The following is a 22,734-nucleotide window of genomic DNA, read 5'->3' as shown; positions in this document are numbered from 1 at the left end:
TCTTGACCCTAAAGGTATGCTGCAGAAGGCAGATTGATTAACAGAAGTAGCATATCTCATTCAAAATGGGATTAAGTTATGTGATGGGAGGAAAGGTGCCATTGTTTGTTTTTGTGGGCAGATTGGGTAACTTAGAGCAAATGCCTAACAGTCCAGCCTTCGAAAGTGGTCTGCTGTTGTTCCTGGGATCACTGACAGTCAGATATGAGGGAGATGGGAAATGGGCATTACTGTATGTGACCTCCTCAACCCAACCATGGTGTTTGTTTTTCCAAGCCACCAATGGTTTCACAAAAGCTGCTCTCATGGCTCCTCAACCATTAATTTCAGCAGACCTGGTCTTGTTAGCTCTTGCTCGGTAGAAACTCAGCTACTAATCCAATTGAGAGTAAGTAAAGGCCACCACTGAGAGAGGTGCTCACGGCACTGCAGGCTTGAAATGACCCAGAAGATTCAGTCTCCACCCCATGTTATCCCTCCCCTTCTCCACTGCACACATTCACTGCCTTGAAAGCAAGAGTCTAAGGTATAATCATACTCATAGCTGGAGTGTACCAAACATCGCCAAATCTGCGAGTCATCTATCAATTTTAACTTGTTCTTTACACTTTTATTTAATATCCCTGTATTATGGCTCAATTATGGCTTAATTCTCAGTCTCATCTATACTCTAGCTTAGAAGCAGGGGGCGCTTCACCCTTGCCGGATAATACCCTAATACCAACCCCTCTCCCCCACAATGCCCCAATGCACCCATGGCTCATCATGAGTTGGCGCTGTGCATGGTTGGTACAGCTGTATTCTGTCTCAAGATAAACGCTTGAAATAGGGAACCAAAGAAGTAATGCATGGCCATTTGTAATCCCGGAGACAGTGGAGCCGCTGAGTAAAAGAAAAAGCAATCTATTGTTCACATTTCTTCAACATGCTGCAGTTGTTCAGTCTCTCAAAAGATTTTACAAAAAAGGCCTGGAAGTTCTCAAGTCCTAATACACATTCACTAGCGACTGTCATGGCAGAGGGCATCAAGAGTCTTAAACATGCTTTCCTTGCAAAAATGATAGACACCTAATATAATGCAACCAATGCATTGATTGGGAATTCTATCTCCTTAAATTAGCTTAGTGCCAGAATAGTAATCTTAAGAACCCCATGCAATTAAGTTTTAACTGTCTAGAATAATAGAATTAAAACCATGTTTGCTTTTCATTTCTTTGGTAAGCAATCAAGCTTTATGTTGTGCAGAACATTTTCACATTAATTTAATGTAAACTTACTTACTTGGAGTATCAGAATCAGGTTTATTATCACCAGCATGTTAACTAATACTATCTTTTTTACTTTTCATTTTATTCTTCTTCAGAGTTGCTACTTTATTTTGTTTTCCTTCAATTTGGACCACCTTCCCAGAGGAATCTACTGCTTATATAAACTGGAAAGGTGGATGAAGTAAGCTGGTTAGAATTTCACCAACCATGCACAGTGCCATGTAATGACAAGACGTGGGTTCATTGGCAGGTATTATCTAGCAAAGGTGACACACACCTGCCTTCAAAAGAGAGTATAGATGACATTGAGGAGCAAGCTCAAGTTACAAAGAGCTGAATACAAGGATATTAACTAAAATGGTGTAGAGAACAGGTTAAATTAGATAGTAGTGACAGATGACTGACAGATCTGGTGATGTTTGGTACACTCCAGTTATGAAAGTGATTGCATATTGGACTCTGATTTCAATACAGTGAATGTGTGCGGTAGAGAAAGGGTGGGATAATTTGGGACAATATGCTTCAGGTTAGATGAATCAGGAAAGGAACACTTAAGGGAAACACAGAGTACAGAAGCAATGATGAAATAGGAAGAGGAGAACAATATTATAAGAGTGAGTCATGTGCCTCAGAATTGGAGAATAGGAATTGCCATTCTGCAAGGGGCCAGACTTTTCTCATATGCTTGCCCATGTGGTTATCATTCCAACAACTTATTCAGAACAAATAATTGCAATGAAATGGTATATCAAATCATGTCAGTAGCAGAGGGATTTCAAAATGCTGAGGGAACTCAGCAGGTCACGCAGCATCTATAGAAAGGAATAAAGATTCAACGTTCCGGGCTGAGACCCTTCATCAGGATTTCTAAATAGTGGAAGCACTATTGTTATTGCGAACATTTTTATTTTTTTCTATTGTCCAATATTTCTAGATCAGATTTCTGAGACATCCTTGTGATGGATGAGATTCACTTGCGACAATATTCGGCACAGCATTGTGGGCTAAAGAGTCTGTTTTGTGCTGTAGGTTCTCTAATATTAGGATTGTCATTTTCTAAGTTGAGTTTATTATCATATGCGCAAGTACATTTATGCACAGGTACAATGCTGAACTTTCTTGTAGCAGCATCAGAGGCACATTCAATTCAGATTTGATTCAATTTTTGTTTGATTGACAACAAAATTGAAAACCAGGAGGACCATTACAGCTAAGCCACTTAGGTTAGTAGTTCTCCTTCATTCACACCGGAAAAGAAACTGACATGAGAATGCCAAGGGGCTGACATGAACTGCTGGAAGCAGTTCTGCATTCTTGTGATGTTGTGAGTTGATGTGATGGGTCTGAATCCCACACACCTGTTTGCAAGGTGTGGAAACAGGCCACAATGTGTGGAAGATGACTGCCTATTAGTTTATCTTTAAATCATAACCTGGCAGGGTCACTTCCTGCACGTGTTTAGATCCATTTGGTGGACCATCTCAAGGAAGTTCTTAAAATTCCTTTGGGTAAAAGAAACGCAATAAATCACAAACATCGCGAATCACAAAAAAAGTTAGCAGGCAGGTGCAGCAAGTAGTTAAGAAGGCAAATGACACATCGGCCTTTCTTTTGAAGAGGGTGGGGTCTTAGAATTAGGGAAGTTTTGTAACAATTGTACAGGGTGTTGGGGTGGGGCCACACCTGGAATGTTACAGTACACAGTTTTGATTGTCTTAGCTAAGAAAGAATGCAGTAACATTGGAGGTAACCTGGAAGATATTCACCAAGTTAATTCGAAGAATAAGAGAAATTTCAAGTTGAGAGTGGCCAAACAGGTTGGACCAGTATTCTTTGGAGTTTAGAAGAATGAGAGGTGATCTTATTCAAACATACTATAAGATTGAAAGGAGGGGTTAACGTCAACTTCATTTATGTTTTTTCTCTTTTCACTGATTCAGCAGCAAGTGATACCACAAGAAAACCAGTCTGGAGTTAATCAACCAGAGAGTAGTAAACAGCAAAGTTAGCCTAATCAATTCATGCTGGTGCATTTCAATTAGTGTTGGTTGAAGAGGCGAATTAACATTGACAGAGTAATCAATACCTGGCTTGTTCGTTTTTCTTTACCAATGACACTTCCCTTTTACACTGGTTAGGCTCTGTACTCATCTAGTTGCCTGGTGAGTTCTCTATTTACACAAAAATAATCAAAAGAGATTGAAGTGAAAATAGGTTTCTCGCCTGTTCTATTAGTTACACATGCCAAAGGTTCAAAAAGGATAGAACATTTCTGTGATGTCCTCCGGTGTACTTTACATCCTGTGAGGTAATTTTGAAGTGTGTCATAGAGTCCGAGAGCACGACAGCACAGAAACAGGTCCGCCAGCCCTTCTAGTCTGCACCAAACTGTTAATCTGCCTAGTCCTATTGACTGTAGCCTTCCATACCCCTCCCATCCCTGTACCTGTCCAAACTTTTTGTAAATTTTGCAATCAAACCCGCATTCCCCAATTCCACTGGCAGCTCGTTCCACACTCACACGGCCCACTGAGTGAAGAGGTTCCCTTAAATATTTCACTTTTCGCCATTAACCCATGACCTCTAGTCTGGTCTCATGGAACCCCAACGGAAAAAGCCCACTTGTTGCATTTAGTCTACCTGTACCCCTCTTAATTTTTTATGCCTCTATCAAATCTCCCCTCCATTTCCTATGCTCCAGGGAATAAAGTCTGAACCCGCAGTGCAGCAAACGTTGCAGACAGTTAGTACACAAATGAAATGGCTAATCTGTATGTCTGGTACAAAGGGTAAATATTGGGCAGGACACAAGGAAGAACTCACCTGTTCTCCAAAATACTCCCAAGGATTGTCTCATCAATCTGAGGCAGTAGATAAGCACTTGTGTGTCATTCTGAAAGATTAAGGAGCACTCCCTCAGATCTTGGCTGGTTAAGCTATTTAAGAGGGGATTTGGGAGTCAATGTTATGCCATGTAGGCTCATGTAGGTCAGTGTAGCAGATTTTCTTCCCTGATATTAGTGAGCCAGCTGGTTTTATTTTCCCACATTTATTTATTTACTTACTTACTTATAAATACTTGGCTGCTATGGACTGTCTCCAGACCCAAGGTCCAGGTTTCTGGATGCAATTAACACAAGAGATTCTGCAGATGCTGAAAATTTTGGGAACCACACAGAAAATGCTGGAGGAACTCTGCAAGTCAGGCAGTATCTACAGAAAAGAATAAACAATCAACCTTTCGGACAGAGACCCTTCATCAGGACTGGAAAGGAAAGGGGAAGAAGCCAGAATAAGAAGATGAGACATGGGCAGGTGATATGTTAGACCAAGTGAGAGGGAGGGGGGATGAAGTGAGAATCTGGGGAGGTAAGTAGAAAAGGTGAAGAGCTTCCCCCTCACCTGGTCTCACCTATCACCTGCCAGCATGTACTCTTTCTCCTCCCCCCTCTTATTCTGGCTCTTCCCCCTTCCTTTCCAGTCCTGCTGAAGTGTCTCGGCCCAAAACGTTGACTGTTTATTACCCCCCACAGGTGCTGCCTGACCTGCTGAGTTCCTCCAGCGTTTTCTGTGTGTTGCTTTGGGCGTCCAGCATCTGCAGACTTCCTCGTGTTTTTAAAAAATATATGTGGTCCTTCCTAGTGCAAAGCTGAGGAGTGTCATCTTTTGGATGTTAAATGATGTTTTGTCTCTGCTCTCTCAGGTAGTGTCAAAGATCCCACAGCAAGGAGTATATACCAGTTACTAACATTATCCTTTAATCAATATCATTACACCCAGTTAACTGGTCTCACAGTGGACACTTGTATACAAATTGGACTCTATATTTTCTATATTAGAGCATTTTAGAAATATAAGATCTTTAGGTCGTTTGGAAATGGATATAGGAGGCACAACATACTGGCAAGTCATACTTCAAGTGTGAATGCTTTCTTTTACCAATTACATTTTATCACATTGCTCATAAAATGGGACGTTTGCCTTTTTTGACCATATCTTGCAAAATGAACACTTGAATTTGACAACAAGGCACGCACATAATTACCTGTTATTACTCAAATCCTGGAGAACATTTTTAATTCATGTAGTAACTGCCAAGCAATTCCTTTAGGCGACAATTGGCTCCCACAGTTAAAACAAGCCCGGCTTTATACTTCCCTGTTTAAAGAACAATGTCTTTTTTCACTTTTGTAGGTAATATTTTTGATTGCCTACTTATATCCCAAATTTAATTTGTCTTCAGCTGCATTATTCTAATGCTAACTTGAAATAGAAGATGCTGAAAACACTCAGCCTCTGTGGAAAGAGAAACATCCAAAATATCAGGGTCATGAACAAGAGATTCTGCAGATACTGGAAATCTAGAGCGACACACACGAAATGCCGTAGGAACTCAACAGGTCAGGTAGCATCTATGAAGGGCAATGAAGAGTCGACATTCGTTTTGGGCCCAGGCCATCTCTGCACTTTCTATCAGGACTGGACAACAAATCCTGGACCTGGAACATTAACTGTTTCTCTTCCCACCAATGCTGCAATTTCTGTTTTTTATTTCAGATTTCTATTATCTGCAGGATCTTTTTTTTTGATTTTTCTAATACAAGATCAATCTGTATGGAATGTGTAGGTTCCATCTACAAGGTAATGTTTTAAAAAAAGAATCACCTAGTGGATGCAAATACTCAACTAAATGCTTTGGTAACCATGGCTTTCTATTCCAGTCAAAGCCATTATTGTGAGGTGAATAATTTGCAATGTCAGCAACAATGAAAGTGAAAATATTTTCATCAAATAAAATTTCAGGACAGAAACAAGACCATCATCCCACCAAATCTGTGCTTTACACAGTAACAAATTAAACTGAACTTGGTTATAAAGTTTAGTCAAAGAGTACTAGAGCACAGAAACAAACCCTCAGCCCACCTAGTACAATCCGAACTGTTATTCTGCTTTGTGCCGTTGACCCACTTCTGGACCATAGCCCTCCATCCCCTCCCATCCATGTACTTATCCAATCTTCACTTAAATGTTGCAATCGAACCTGCACCACTGCTTCCACTGGCAGCTCACTCCACACTCGCACCACCCTCTGAGTCAATGTTCAAAGGTTCATTTTATTACCAAAGTATGGCTGCACAATACAACTATGAGACTTGTCTTTTCCAGATAGCCATGAAATTCGGAAAGACTCAGAAGTAGTTGAAAGAAAGACATCAGTTCCCCAGCTGCCACACAAAAAGAGAAAGACACAAAGACTTGCAAACCCCAACCCCTCCCTCACCCATATGGAGAAACAACAAGAACATTAAACCCCGCATTTCAGCAACAAGTAAGAATGGGTGAGAACACGAGTAAAAGCCGTAGAAATAAAAGAGTCCAATCCATCAATGTCAGAACTTTGATAACACCTCTGAAAGCATCAGGACCCAGTGGCCCCTCACAGGGCAGCAACTTGAACCAGTGGCCTCTCCGAAGGCAGCGACACAAACCAGAGTGAAGAAATTCCCCATTTCCCCCTAAATATTTCACCTTTCACCCTTAACCTATGGCCTCCAGTTCTAGTCTCACCCAACCTCAGTGAAAAATGCCTGCTTGCATTTATCCTATCTATAGTCAGGGCCTTTCTCCCAGAATGGATATTTCAAAGACCACAGGGCATAGCTCTAAGGTGAGAGGTGGAAAGTTTAAAGAATATTTGTCAGCAAGCATTTTTTTACACTGGAAGTGGTCAGGGGAGATGGCGGAAGTGGATACAATAGCAACCTTTAAGAGGCATTTGGACAGACGCATGAACACCAGGAAATAGAGAGATACAGACCTTGTGTGGTTAAATAGGATCACTGTAGGTCAGTATTATGGTCCACACAGACAAGGTGTGCCAAGGGATCGTTCCTATGCTGTTGTAAGCTCTGTGGCCATTTGGGTGCCTCCACTGAGGTTGTAGTGTGGCTAAAGACACGTGTGGGATCTGCAGATTCTTGCACAAGTGGTGCTTGGTGGGCTGGGTGCGTTATTTGGGCTGATGTGCTGTAGGCTCTGCTGTTTGTACTTAGCTTCTGCAAGCTCCCATCATGGATAGGTGGTCACGGAAGGCATCTTAGTGCCTTCCCAAATGCCCCTTCTCCGTATAGTGCAATCAGAAATCATAAATTCCCATCAATGAGTGAGGATATTGCATCTTCAAGAATGCCCATGGGAATGCTTTTTCCTGTCCTGGAAATCTCCTATCGTGACAGAGCTTGAATCATGCATGTGGCTCACAAGGTGACTGATAGCTATTCGCAATGACATATCTTTTCCTTAAATGGGATCACTGGTGTTGCATATCTGAGGCGTGATGATAGTTTTTCCACATCAACAGTTGTGCAAGCTACAGGGTGTGACTTGTTTTCCCATCAATGAGGCAAGGTGCACTTTTATGATCCACATGAATCTGCTGTGTACTGAAACATCTAAGGCTGGCATTAGCCTGGAAATATTTGACATGTTGCAAAGCGCTGCACTGTCACTCACTTCAACAGGTTTAAACCATGGACAGAGGAGAAATGTACTAATGTGTTAAATCGTTTCTGATATAAACAGAAACTTCCTGTTTTAGCTGTATCTGGGCAAGTGAATTAATCTTGAGTTCACTACTGAGAAATTAAATTAACTATGCCTTTTGTGCCATTATCCAACTGAATATTAAGTTCGTATGCTTTATTTGTCATTTGTACATCAAAACATATAGTGAAATGCATCATTTTGGTCAACAACAAACGCAGTCTGAGGATTGTGCTGGGGGCAGCCCACAAGAGTCACCATGCCAAAGTAACACACCCACACTTACTGACCCTAACCCATTCATCTTTGGAGTGTGGGAGAAAACTGGAACACCTGGAGGAAACCTTTGCAGTCGCAGAGAGAATATACAAATTCCTTACAGAGAGGGGCAGGATTGAACCAGCGTCACTGACACCATAGTAGATTATGCTAAGCACTATGCTACTGTGCCTTTTCCTGGAGTAAATATATAAATAACTATTCCCAGGTTCTATGCAATACTGTAAACACTTGATTGGGTATTTCCAGGTGTGAGTTCCTCTTGTGTGCCAATATAACTCTGTAGCAGGGGCAAGTGGCACATTTTTCCCTGAGCGATGCCCACTCCATCATGGGGCACTTGCAGGGCAACACACTCCTTTTAGTGAAGCACTTGTGCTTACAAGCCAAGGAAAATACTCGGTTTAAGGCCATCTTGATTCATCCCCAGAAAATCGACTGATCCTGACTCACTCCAACCTATCCATTCATTAATAGATCTGCTAGTCTTTTCCTCAGATTCAGAATCACATTCAAGTTTGTTGCCACTGTCTAATATGGTGTGAAGTTTGTTGTATTACAACAATGGTACTGAGACATTGATAAGTTACAAAATAGTGCAAAATAAAAAGTATTGAGGTAGTTTTTCATGGGTTCAATGTCCATTCAGAAATTTTATGGTGGAAGGGAAGAAGCTGTTCCTGAATCATTGAGTGTGTGTCTTCAGGCTTCTGTACTTTCTCCCTGATGGTAATAATGAGAAGAGAGCAGGTCCTGGAACGGTGCAGGTCCATAATGATGGATGTTGCCTTTCTGAGACATCGCCTCTTATAGACGTTCTCTCTAAGAGATAGGGAGAGTTGTGCATGTGATGTCACTGACTGTGTCTACAACCCTCTGCAGCCTTTTGTGATCCTGTGCAACAGATTGCATCACACACAAAATACTGGAGGAACTCGGCAAGCAAGGCAGCCTCTGTGGAGAGGAGTGAACAGTCAATGTTTCAGGCCGAGACCCTTCTTACTTTTGGATTACACTTCTCCGTAGATGCTGCTTGACATGCTGAATTGCTCAGGATTTCCAACATCTGGTAAAGTTTGATATTAATGAGTTATTTCCCCTCTTGCAGTGCTGCAGGTGGAGAGATCTTTAACCAGTGTGTGGCAGAAGGAGACGAGGCCTTCAAAGAGAAAGATGTGATCCGCCTTGTGCGTCAGATTCTAGATGGAGTTGCCTATCTACATGGGAAGAATATTGTTCATTTGGACTTAAAGGTAAGGCTATTTGACAGCATGTTGGAAATCGCAGTTTGTTACTGCCGGTCCTGAATACACGTGGCAAAATCGTGTTTGCAGTACCATTGTTGCCTTTGCACCGTGGGGTGTAATTACACAGATTGTGCAAAATGAAACTGCTGATCCTTTTAAAATCATTTGAGTATAGCAATATCGAGAGAGGTTTGATTCTTGCTGTCAGTTTAAGTTGTTAACGAGATTTTGAAGGCTTATAGCACATGTCAGATTTTGTGGCACACGAGATGACTGGTGAGTTTCCGATCCGGTTTATTATACACTCAGTGGTCACTTTATTGGGTACGCCAGTACACTTGCTCGTTAATGCAAGCATCCAATCAGCCAATGGTGGGAGCCAGCTCAATGCATAGGTTCGGTTGTTGTTCCGACTGGACATCAGAATGGGGAAGAAATGTGACCTGAATGACTGTGGAATGAGCATCAGTGTCAGACGGGGTGGTTTGAGTATCTCAGATACTGCTGATCTCCTGGGATTTTCATGCACAGCAGTCTCTAGGGTTTACAGAGAATGGCGCAAAAAACAAAAAACATCCAGCGAGCAGCAGTTCAGTGGTTGAAAATACCTTGTTAATGAGAGACATCAGTGGAGAATGGCTAATTACAGCTGACAGGAAGGTGACAGTAACTCAAATAACCACACATTCCAACAGTGGTGTGCAGAACATCTCTGAATGCACAACACATCGAACCTTAGATACAGCAGCAGAAGACCACGAACACACACTTAGTAGACGCTTTATTAGGTAGAGGAGATGCCTAGTAAAGTGGCTTCTGAGTGTAGCTTTAGACTCCAGTGTTGCCATTGCCACTAAACGCCAAGGAGAAAAATTTTTACTCCTTTGACTGGATTCACCATTTTGAGAGTTAACTGTAAGTTTTTCCATGGAACAAACTGCTTATGAGTCTCAAAGAGAATTTGTATGGTGTGCCTGTTTCTACATGCTATTAGTGGATAGATTTAAACTCACTAGTAATACGCTATGAAAGGCTTATAGAACAGGCGCCACAATGGTTCTATAATGTGACAGGATTGCTGTCTGCTCATACCATCACATCTGTGGCTAGGTGGATTTCTCTAAGTTTGCGTGGGACTCTTGCCAGATTGAAATTACCACTAAAACAAAATAAGGAATCAGCAGGTAAGTGCTTGGCAACCAATGAAGTTAGTGCAAGTTTTAACTGGTAATCAGTATGCATGCAACATTCATTAAATTAACAGTCCAGAGTCTTATTTTTCCTTTGCACATTCAGAAATTCCACTCCATTTTAAATGGCACAATTAAGGATTCATTTTTTTATTCAAATAAATCTGCATGAAGATGTGCATTGAGCTGAATTTAAATTGTGACTTGTACTGTGAGGGGACCTGTTACAATGAAGTGGACTGACAATCTAATGAAGATGGAAAGAAATAGAATCCATTATTATTCAATGAGATGTTTTAATGGGTAGAACAGCAAACCTGCTAATCACATTGATGAACAGATGTGTTCCTTGTCCAGAAATCCTGTTTCCTGAAAGTTTTATGGCAATAATACTTCCATTAAAAAAAAGCATCAAATTTATGCAACTTTCTGCTAACAGGGACTGCTGACATGTAACACATCCAGTACACTCTGAGTGTGGTATAACCAATGTTTTGTACAATTGCAATATGACATCCCAGCTCTTATACTCAGTGCCTTGGCCCATGAAGGCAAACATACCATAATCCTTTTTACCACCCTATCCACCCGTGTCACCACTTTCAAGGAGCTTTCAAGGACTTGGTCCTGAAGGTCTCTTCATGCATTAACACTTTTAAGATCCTGACCGCTTGTCCGATCTGCCCAACCAGAATTTGACTTCTCAGAGTGCATTACTTAGTGCTTGTCTGGATTAAGTTTCACTTGCCGCTGTTCTGTTCAAATTCCAACATGGTCTGTATCCTGCTGTATTCACAGGGAGCTGTCTAGTGTTCTAGGGAGCCTACAGTTGGGCTCTCTCTCTATTCTAAAGGTTCAATGAGAAAGCTGTTGCTGTCTCTGCTAACTAAACAAAATATCCCAGTCTGTTTGTTTTAGTTTTTAAAGAGATGAGAAATAAACTTTGGATGCACCACCCAAGAAGTCTGACCATATGCATGTAAATAAAGTGACTTCAGGGTCTCATGTATATCAGGTGGTTTTGCTCTTCATGCATTGTTCCTTTCAGAACAGAAATATCAAGTCGTGTTGGCCTGGGAGTGACAATTCTTGCTCACAGTATGGTAACTCAAGTTAGAGAGAGGATCAGACAAGGGATTTGGGTGGAAAAAACAAACACAGCTGCTAAAAATTTGAAAAGTTAACTATTGGAAATACTCAGTAGGAACAGCAAAATGTCACCATTTTGTATCTACAACCCTTCATCAGAATTAAGAAAAACTAAACCAATAAAATTTAAATGTAGCTTTTTCAGTACTTTTCCATCTTTAAGCAGGTCAGGCAGCATCTGACAAAGAGAATCAATTAACATTTCAGACTTTCCATCAGACTGAAGAAGGCGAGAAACAGATTGGTCTAGGTAGCAGCAAAGGTAGGGCAGGATGTTGGATACAACAAAGGGAATTTCTGGTAATAGAGTCTAGCCTACTGGGCAGGTTAACAACATCTCACAGACCAAGAAGCTTAACATGCTGGTAACTGTCCCCGTTCTGCACGTACCTCTCCCACCTTCTCTCCTACTCAAAGCTAACCTTCAGCTCTCTCGTTCCCATCTCAGACCCAAACTATTAGCGATTTCTCTTTCCACAGGTGCTGTCTGATCTGCTGAAACTTTCTAGCACTTTGTGCTTATATATCACAAAAGATCTGAGTTCTGTTTTTCTATTGATACTCATTCCTCATCCTAAAGGGTATTTGGCATCACATCCAGCTCAGACAGTTGCCCTGGATAAGACCACCATGATGTTTGTCACTCTTGGTGCATCTGTGGTTTCAGGACATAGTGCTAGACCTCTAAGTCAAGTCCTGTCCTTACCTGGAGGGACCAGCCACCCTGCTACACCCTTTGCTTTCTTCCACACCTCCACTGAAGCTGTGATACTAACTGCTGATCTGTACCAAGTGTCCATCCACTTCTAAATGATTGGAACTCCGGCTGCTAGCTCCCTCTCCCCCTTGAGCCAGACCCAGCCTTGCTTCAGGAGTCTTTACGGTTGGAATGAACATTTTTCCTTTGGGGTAAAAGGGTAATGTCCATTCTTTCATAGTCGGTGCCAACTGAAATGCTTATTAGCACACTGCATAATGGTCATATTGCACAGCTATGCTTGTGTGATATAACTTCCAAGTCTCCATGTTGTGAAATCTGAATTAACTTAATGAGCAACTTTAGCCCACTGAATGAAGGGTTTCTGAGGGCTTTTTGTTCTTTTCAGCAGACTTGATATATGATGCATTGTGCAGGTTGTGAATTACTGTCAAACCAGCACGGCATTGCATTAATGACCTATGTAAGAAAATTACATACATGTGGTGAAACGCATGCCAGCCTGTGAAAGAAATTGAAAATGACTGGTTTGAGTAAGAAAACCTCTGAATTAAACAGTTTACGTGAAGGCTTAGTATCAGGATTGCCAAATGCCACAAAGTGGACTGTGATAACTGTGAGAATCATAGTACTTTGCTCATTGGTTAAACATTTACAAAATTAGCTTAATGTATCCACTGCAAACATTAGCATTACATGTTGCATAAGCAATGTCATTTGCCCAGGTGAGTAGAGAAAGAAACTAGTCAGCATGGATAGTAAGTAATTCATGTAAAACTAAACTTCTTGACAGTGCAGTTTTGCACATTGTAACCTTGTGTGTTCCAAATGGAAAGACCCATGTTGATATTGAGAAATGTGTTCAGAGTAGTTTTGCAAGCAAGAGCCAAGAGCCTGAGAAGGCTCTGAGAAGGTCACACATGTGAATCACAGTTCAGAGCATGCTTTAAGTATATTAGAGGCTGAGATAGATACTTTTTTTTCAACCATTGTGGAATCATTGGGGCGGGAAACGTGCAGAAAAATAGAAGAGAGGATCAGTCATGATCATACTGACAGTGGGGGCAGTCTCAAGGGGAAATATGGCCTAGTCCTGTTCTTTTTGTTTTCCATTTGTTGGAATAGCAAAACACTGAAGTGGCACTGCTTACTATCAATGAAACCTTCATCATCACACTGCAAATTTGTTAAGTAACTAACATTTCCAGGTACTTTTATAATCATAGTTAATCAAGCATCCATAAATCACATATTCCACTGTCCTTTTTCCTTTCCTGAATTTAGTTCAATTACTTGTCCTTTGTGTCCTTCCTTTTTATTATAAGATCACACTTTGTACTGAAGCTTCATTATTTAATTACCTCTGGTGCTGTACAGTTTCTGGATCTGGACTGGTGATCAGGTTTCAAACCAAGATGCAAGATACAGTTCAGAAAATTGGCAAAAAGAACAGCTATAAAATTTCAGCTTTATCACTAGTGTACTAGACAGAAAAGAACTTAAACACCCCACTCATTGGGTCTACACATGACTTAAGCCTACATTTTGTTATTGACTCTCATTGCCTTCTGAAGTTGTCTAGCAACTGTGCAGTGTGACCCAAACTTGGACAAAATGCAGGTGATACCTGTGTCATCTACATCCTAAAATCAATTACGAAAACACACTTGCATTTGTATTCCCAATAAATGCAAGAAAGTTCAATGAATAGTTTGTGCAACTTTTTATAACATGTGGTCAGTCTTTTGTTAACTCAAATTAACAATGTATGGCTTGGTTAGGACATTGTATCAGTTTATCCTATGCTTGCACTCAGAGGTGGCAAACCTGTGGCATGTGTGCCCAAGATGGCACACGCAAAAGGTTTGTTGGCACGCGACATGCAGTACTATCCCTTGATTCTTTAAACTTGACCTATAATTAAAAGATACATAATGATTATCTTTACTGCCAAATAAAGCAGCAAATTATTTTTTATAACCCGAGAGCAGAGAGATGTTTTCACAGGCAATGGCTCTTACCAGCTTGGTGCCAACTAGACAGTTGTGAGAACATGTAATTTTGGATGATGTATCTTAAAACCCTCACAGACATGGTGTACACATTAGTACCTGGATAGTAAATGGTTACAATAATAATAATTTTTAGAAATGGTATTATTTTTCAATTGTAATTTTTAAATATTATCAATATTTTTGAAAAGGGTTTCTAAAATGCTTAATTTATTTCAACCAGTCTCTGCTATATTTTTATAGTAAAATAATTAATACACATAAATAAGCAACAGGACTTGTCCTTTCCCCTTTTAAAAAAAGTCCATACTTAACATTTCTAATTCTTTAATCCATGATAACCTCTGCTCAACATTTTCATGGCAAACAAGAGAATTTTTAGAAGATTATCACAAAATTGAGTAAACACTCTCAAAAAGGTTTTCCACCCTGTTATATACATTATCGTGGCAAACTGATAGAGCATTTGAGAAGCCTGCATTCAGTGCCCTTCATGGTGCTTAGGGTTCCTGAAACTCTATTCCTGTTCTTTCTATCAGCCACAGAACATTTTGCTTACTAATTGCAATCCACTGGGCAACATTCGGATCGTTGACTTTGGCCTGTCCAGGAGGGTCGATAGCATTGAAGAGATCAAGGAAATTACTGGGACGCCAGAATATGTAGGTAAGTATTCAGCCATAGCAACTTTTTCTCAAAGACATTTCCTGAGTTATTTTAATGACTAATATTATTGGCAGTCTGTCTTTGATCAGTTTAGAATATTCTGTTAAGAATTAAATAATCTATTTTTCTTAGTGAATTTTGTGATTTTTCTGAATTACAGTAGAAGTCTAATAATTAGCTACCCAGCTATTCCAAAATCCCAATGTTTCAGCATCTGACTCACCAGATTCCAATTTCCATGCTCCCTTTTAACTCAATGGGGCCACTGGAAAATATTATTCTATTGTATAATGTTTAAAGAGAGAATTAAGTGAATAACCTTCAATAATGCAGAAAAGCTGTCCAGCCCAACCAAAGTCTGAGATGTCCCAGATGAAGGGGAGTTCTACTGTACATTTTTTTGAAGTATATAAACTTCCCTACAGACATTGCCTAAAAACTCTTCTCTAGTCATCAATGCTAAGTGCACTATGTACTCAGTTTTTGTATTTTGAAAGCTGAGTACAAACTGCTACAGCAACTACCTACCAAAATGATTTTAAAAAAATAATTCATGTGTAGACGCAGCTGATTTTAGAAATTCTTAAAATACTAAACTGAAGATAAAATTGGCTCTACTGCAAAACCATTTTGCACAAGGGATGAAACAACTTTACCTGCAGTAGTTACAGAATCAATGCACAAGCAACAGAAAACTGACAAGCAATCAAGAGTCTAATCCTCTTTTTTCCATTAATTCCACCAGCTCCTGAAATACTAAATTATGAAGCAATCAGCACAGCAACGGATATGTGGTAAGAGCACAATTTTTCTGGGTTGGCGACTGAATATCTAACAGCGAACTCCTATTGGATATGAATGTTGGAAAGTTATTGGCAGATTGTGCTCAGTTTTCAGTTATGAATTATCAGTTTATGAAGCTGCATTATATATATACACACACACATACAAAGCATCAAAAAAAAATAGAATGAATCTGTGAAAGCGTACCATAAGCTAAGGTCATAAAGTTATCAGGTCCTTTTGTTCAACCCATCTATGCTGTCTATCTGAGCTAATCCCATTTGCTTGGATTTGAACCATGGCCTAAATCTTTTCTATCCATGCACCTGTCCAAATGTCTTTTAAGTGCTGTAATTGTACTCATCTCTACACTTTCTTCTAGCAGCTCATTTCATGCATCCATCACCCCTTGAACAAGTTTCTCCTCTAGACTTTTAAAATCTTTCCCTACTCATACATTTATTATCAATGTATGCGTGTGTTACCATATACTACCTTGAAATTTATTATCTTGCAGGCATTTACAGAAAAATTTAAAAAATACAATAACATTTATGAAAAACTACAAATAACATAGATTAACAAACAACTAATGTGCAAAAGACAAATCGTGCAATTAACAAATGTAAATTAATAATACTGAGTTGTAGAGTCTTTGAAAGTGAATCTGTAGGTTGTGGAGTCAGTCCAGCATTGGGATGAGTGCAGTTATTCACACTAGTTCAGGAACCTGACATTTGCTGAACCTGGTAGTATGGGATCTAAGGCTCCTGTACTTCCTGGTACAAACCAAAATAATTTGTACATTAACGCCATGATGTCCCAGCTCTTCTACTCAGTGCCCTGATTGATAAGGGCAAGTGTGCAAATGCCTTCTTCACCACCCTGTAGCTGTGTCAGTGCTTGTAGTGAACTATATGCACATAGCCCTCGGTCTCTCTGTTTTACTACATTGTCCAAAGTTCTTAGTACAAACCAGCTTCAGGAACTGCAGGGCCATGGTTTCCATACCAACTCCCCTCTGCAAGGAAATCAATATCATTCAAACAGTCCCAATATAATTGTTGCTGGAATTTAACTATTTCTCTAAATTCCTGCTAGCAGATAAAAATGATGGGTGGAACTACAGGATAAGCAGTGAAAAGGAGAAGCTTCTGCTATTTCTCCAGAGTTTCCACAGAACTTTGGATATAAGCCCACACTTCTCTGGAAATTACCAAACAATGTTACATTTCAAGGATTTAACACATGAATGTCATTGTGGTTATTGGCATAGTCACTGAGGTTTGGTTCATACTCAAATGCAGAATAGCAACATTCCTTTAATTCTATTTTCTATTGCTTTCCCAGGAGTATTGGCGTGTTGGTGTATGTCATGCTGACAGGAGTTTCACCTTTCCTTGGAGATGACAGACAGACCACATTCCTCAACATTTCCAAAGTGGATATTGACTATTCAGAGGATATTTTTGAAGGCATCTCTGATTTAGCGATAAATTTCATTCAATCTCTCCTTATTAAAGACCCCAGGTAAGCTTTAAGGCATAAGACCATAAGGTATAAGAGCAGAATTAGGCCATTTAGCCTATTAAGTTGGCTCTGCCATTCCATCTTGGCTGATTTATTATCCCTCTCAACTCCATTCTCCTGCTCTCTCACCGTAACTTTCATCACCCAGAACTCAGAACCTATCAACCTCTACTTTAAATATACTCACTGACGGTCTTCACAACCATCCAAGCAAAGAATTCACAGATTCACCACCCTCTGGCTAAAGAAATTCCTTCTCATCTCTGTTCTAAATGGATGTCCCTCTATTCTGAGGCTGTGCCCTCTGGTCCTAGACTTACCCACTAAAGGAAACACCCTCTCCACATTCACTCTGTCTAGGCCTTTAAATATTTGATGGGTTTCAATCAAATTTCCCCTTTCATTCTTCTGAACTCCAGTGAGTACAGGCCCAGCGCAATCAAACACTTCTCATACATTAACCCTTTTATTCCTCAAAAAATTCTCATAAACCTCCTCTAGACTCTCTCTAATGGCAGCACATACTTTCTTAGATAAAGGGCCCAAAACTGCTCACAATATTCCACGTGCAGTCTGACCAATGCAGTATAAAGCCTTGGCCTCACATCTTTGCACTGGTCCTCTCAAAATGAATGCTAACACTGTATTTGCCTCCCTTGCCTTTGACTCAACCTGCAAATTAACCTTTAGGAAATCCTGCACAAGGATTGTTGTGTGTGAAAATCCCAGGAGATCAGCAGTATCTGAGATACTCAAACCACCCTGTCTGGCACCGATAATCATTCCACAGTCAAAGTTACTCAGATTTCGTTTCCTCCCCATTCTGATGTTTGGTCTAAACAACAACTGAACCCCTTGACCATGTCTGTATGCTTTTATGCATCAAGTCGCTGACACATGATTGGCTGATTAGATATTTGTATTAATGAGCAGGTGTACCTAATAAATTAGCCACTGAGTGTATGTCAGAATGGAGAAGTTGTATTCACTGTCACTAAAGGCAACTCTTCAGGAGCACATTCCAAACCTAAGATCCTTACCATCTTGAACAGAAGAGCTGGTCCATGAGTGTACCACCACCTACAAGCATCCCACCAAATCACATACTATCCAGACTTCATCATCACTGGTTCTAATTCAGCCTCCTATTAAAAAAGGAAATGCCCTTTGAGCAAAAGATAATACTTTGACTGCTTGATACGTTTTTGTGAAATGCTTTCTAATGCTGTTGATTCAGAAGATATTCATTAGAACAGCAACCTTTATGCAAATCTTTAAGCACTATAACCTCAGCTTCCATAAACACAAGAGACTCTGCAAATGCTGGAAATCCAGAGTAGCAGAAAGAAAGAAATAGTTGACATTTCGGACCAAGCTCCATCACCAGGACTGGAAAGGAACTGGGAGAAAGCCAAAACTCAGCTTTTGCATTTTGAATGTTCGTGTTATAATAAATCCATTTCTCAGTATAATATATTCAGCTTTGGGAATCACAATCCAAAATAAATTTTAGATTGATAGATGTTATGATTTTAGTTCAGGAAAAAAATGTTTAAATGATGTTTGGATTAATAATTGCATTAATAATTCTCTTTTTTTATGTAAGGAAAAGGGCAAAGGCTGAACAGTGTCTCAAACACCCCTGGCTTTCTCCTGAAGTAGAGGTGAAAAAACCCATAACCGAGTCGGAGGAGGAACAATCGGCGTCTGAGCCGAACAGCCCTGATTCAGAAGAACTGGTGCTAATGGCGTCCTACACACTGTGCCAGCCTTTAGACAAAGATGTCGAGCGGACAACGGTGCACAAACAGTTCAAATTCAAGGAACCCTTCACAACGTTGCGGGATTTTCTGAGTGCTTGATGCGCATTGGACTGCTAACGTGCTAGTTTCAATCTAGCTACACAGAGCACCACATTTGCCGGTTGCTCAGAGTGCCACATGGCTGAATGCTCTGTAGGCTTTCATTATCTTGGACAATTAACTTTTTATTGGGCACAAGCCTGGTGTAATATAGAATGAATAGCCTGAATTGAGCACATGGTTTTAAGGTGAAATGTATAACCTTTTTCTCGGGAAATGGTGCCCTCCTAAGCATAGTGATTAAGCTGAGAGACTGGTATAGGGAAACCCTAGCTGAAGCCATAGCACCTTTGCTGATTGGATGTATGAATCAATATCATGCCCTTACCTTCCATTGCTAGGTAACTAGTTGCAGTGGTTGAGTTACAGAAGATCTTTGCCAGAAATGGTGCAGGCCAATATTGGGTTAGCACTTTCACTGTCTCCTGGCACTTAGGTCCTGTCAACCAATAGATTTTATTGAACAAAATGGCACTTCTCAATTCAGCAGAAGCAAATCTTGCATTAAGTTTGAGTGCAATTTGACTATTTGGTGGAAGGTGCCTCCTCTTACTTTGTACATTGTAACTGGAGAATGCAGTTTATGCTAACGAGCAAAAGCTCCAACAATCCCTACGGCACCTCATTTTCCAGGCCTGTTTTATACTTGCCTTCTTCCTAAATAGAAAGGGAAATAATGTGTGGTATTTAAAACTACTTTTTTTTAAACAAGACCAGCAAAGTTTGGATTTGATGTAAAAATATCAGTTTCTACTAGGTACGCTGCTGTTTATAATTTCAAGGCTTACAATAATAATGCTGCATGCTTTGTGCAGTATTCAGTTTTTCAGTTCACATTAAATTCCATTCCATATAAAATCTGATTTGCCCTGTTCCTGCAATTATAAAATACAGAACCATAGCTCTTTTTATTACATTAGGAAGGAATTCTAGGAGATCCAAAGTAAGATTGGTGGGTCTAAAATTCAAGTAATGAAGTGAAACAATAATAGTGCTTCTGTGGCTACAGGACACACTATGCAAATTTCCTTGTAAAGCTATACATTGGAATGTGTAGAGCTGCAATGAAATAATAGCACATAAAGTATTAGTGCACATGTAATTGTCTGTTTCAGGCCTAGGGAAAAGGAGTGCCTTTTTACTCTTATTTATTGTATCTTGTTGGTTTAACAAAAACCATTATTGAAAGATTTTTTTTGGCAGGGAATAGAACATGTTTTCTTTCTTTAAAGAATACTCCAGAAACATTGGCTTTGTTATTCTAGGAATCTGACATTTATCCTGGTTATTAACTTGTGGCTCACTTCTTTCTATTATCAATTTTGGAGCTTCTTGTGACGGTGAGGCATGTATCAGGCGTTCGCGCGTTTTTTTAGATTGTTAAGCACCACTTTAAACTGAGTATTCAATGGCTGGGCTAGAAGGGTTTTACTGAGCACCTGTGGGGCCTATGTAGCAGATATATAAATTGTCACTTTACTTTAGTCACTGAAGCTAGATAAAATTTTCATGAGTAAGTCGCTATAGGATAGATAGCAAGAGATCCACTTTGTACCTTGGACCACCGGAGTTTTAAACAAATGAGCGAGTCACAATTATAAGAGTGGGCCAATAATGTACAGTTGCTCACTTTGAGGAATAATTGTTCAACGGTTAAGGTGTCAACAGCAATGCTTTCCGGGTATTGTTTTATTCTGACCTCATTTACACATTCAAAGTGAGGAGGGAGGAGTGGGTGGACATTTTTTTGAAGAACCATCTTTTTCAACAATTAAACAGTCAGTATTTTCTGCATGATTTTTCCCTTAAAAAAGAAACTGCAAAAAAAAAGTGTTGAGGCATTGATTGCATATTTAACTTGCACAGAGGACTTCACCGCATGGCTGACAGGAAATCTGCCACAAAGCACAAGTGAGAAGTCTTTCATTCAACTTTCCTGTTGTACATCAGAACTGAAATATTTGAAATGGAGATATGGAATTTTGTATTGTATTATATTTTCAATGGTTGAATAGAATCATCAACTTATTTAGACATTCTTCAGGCAGAGACCATTAGGCCAATTGTGGCAACTGCATTGAACTGATAAGGCTGCATTTTGTTTGAAGTTTTGCCTGACTGCTTTAAAGTAATTTGATGATTAATCAGTACAATTGCAGGAGTTTTCTGCATTGGCTAACTTCCTGCAGATCACATCCCCTTATTTGCCAGAGAATAGAAGCAACAAGCAGATTCTCGGCAGAACTGGTGTGTGAAATGAAAGGTCCAGGTACTGCTTTAGTGCCTCTCTGTCAATGCCACATAGACAATTTTAGGATTGAATTACTCATAGATAAAGCTTTCACAGGATATTAAAATGTATTGTTATTGACTGAATACAATAGTTGTACTATAAATTTATTTGTATCAAAAAATGCACCTGCAGTATTGGTGAAAACTATTTTTGTGGGGAGGGATGGGGTTGCTTATGTTTTAACAAAACTGCCAAAACCAATTGTTTGCTGATGCCACTTAATTTGTTGAAGGCAGTACCTTTGTTATTCTAATAGTCATTATTCTGTTTATTTTAAATGGATTAATGATGAAGTAGCAAATATGTCTTCTATCAGAAGTGATGTCAATGTGGCTTCAGAGATATTATTTGAATTTTTTTATCATGTGGACATTTAACACAATTGCATTGAATGCAGTCAGTTGGATGGTTTAAAAAATGTTCAGGCTCCATCAGCAAAGAACATCAATTATGTTATCAAGAGCAGAAGAATAGGCAAGATCTGTTAAATGTGTTCTGTCTGTTGATTACAGCTACATGTGGTTCCGAGAAGTCAAGAAAAGATGTGTTAAAATGAACAACATATAAACCATCTGGGGTTAAGAAGGGGTTAAGATTGTTGCATCCTTTGTTTGAGTAATCGGATTAGAAGAAAGTATTCCTTCTGTCAAACAATTGTAGCTTGTTTCTTCTGTAATGGAAAAAGTGTAAAATGTATGTAAAACAATCAGATTATCAAGTATAAAGTTGACAATTAACTACTGAAATTCTATAGGATGGTTGGCAATTCTTGGTCATATAAGGTTTGTTGGACCAAATCTTTGAACTATAATAATTGTATTCTTTCCTTTTAAAATACTGTCAACTTTGTTATCAGCACCTCCACAATATGTTTATGCATTAGTTGTGATAGCCAAAACTGATGACAAAGGTACTGTTTAATGTTTTTCATGTAATGTGTTTACTTTTTTTACAATAAAATATTATTAAAGTCCATTCGCTTATTTTCAGTTTTATGATAATCAGTTTGCAAAGCTATTATGAATGACACCAAGACAATTTGCAAAAAATAGACTTATCCCTTGAACTACAGAAAATTAAAACGATGATCAGTTGTTTAAATTTGAAAGATTTTGTAGCATAGTTAAAAAAAAATCATTCTCTAGAAGGAGAGGGGGTCCATAATAAAGCAGAAAAGTATCTTTGCACAAGGGT

At 39.5% G+C, this 22,734-nt stretch overlaps 1 protein-coding gene across 1 annotated transcript in view; it reads left to right on the top strand.

The window, feature by feature from the left end:
• stk17al (serine/threonine kinase 17a like) overlaps positions 1–22,515 on the top strand; it is a 57,887-nt gene extending 35,372 nt beyond the window's left edge. The window contains exons 3-7 of the mRNA XM_059956489.1: positions 9,199–9,343; positions 14,946–15,072; positions 15,818–15,866; positions 17,206–17,385; positions 18,992–22,515. Of these exons, the coding sequence (XP_059812472.1) occupies positions 9,199–9,343; positions 14,946–15,072; positions 15,818–15,866; positions 17,206–17,385; positions 18,992–19,247 (757 nt within the window). The 3' untranslated portion in view covers positions 19,248–22,515. The remainder of the gene's footprint in view (positions 1–9,198; positions 9,344–14,945; positions 15,073–15,817; positions 15,867–17,205; positions 17,386–18,991) is intronic.
• Positions 22,516–22,734: the final 219 nt, after the last annotated feature.

The sequence above is a fragment of the Hypanus sabinus genome, chromosome X1 (genome assembly GCF_030144855.1).
Source record: "Hypanus sabinus isolate sHypSab1 chromosome X1, sHypSab1.hap1, whole genome shotgun sequence".
Taxonomy (NCBI): Eukaryota; Metazoa; Chordata; class Chondrichthyes; order Myliobatiformes; family Dasyatidae; genus Hypanus; species Hypanus sabinus.
The sequence above is the reverse complement of the archived record's forward strand: the minus strand, read 5'-3'. Positions and strand labels throughout refer to the sequence as shown.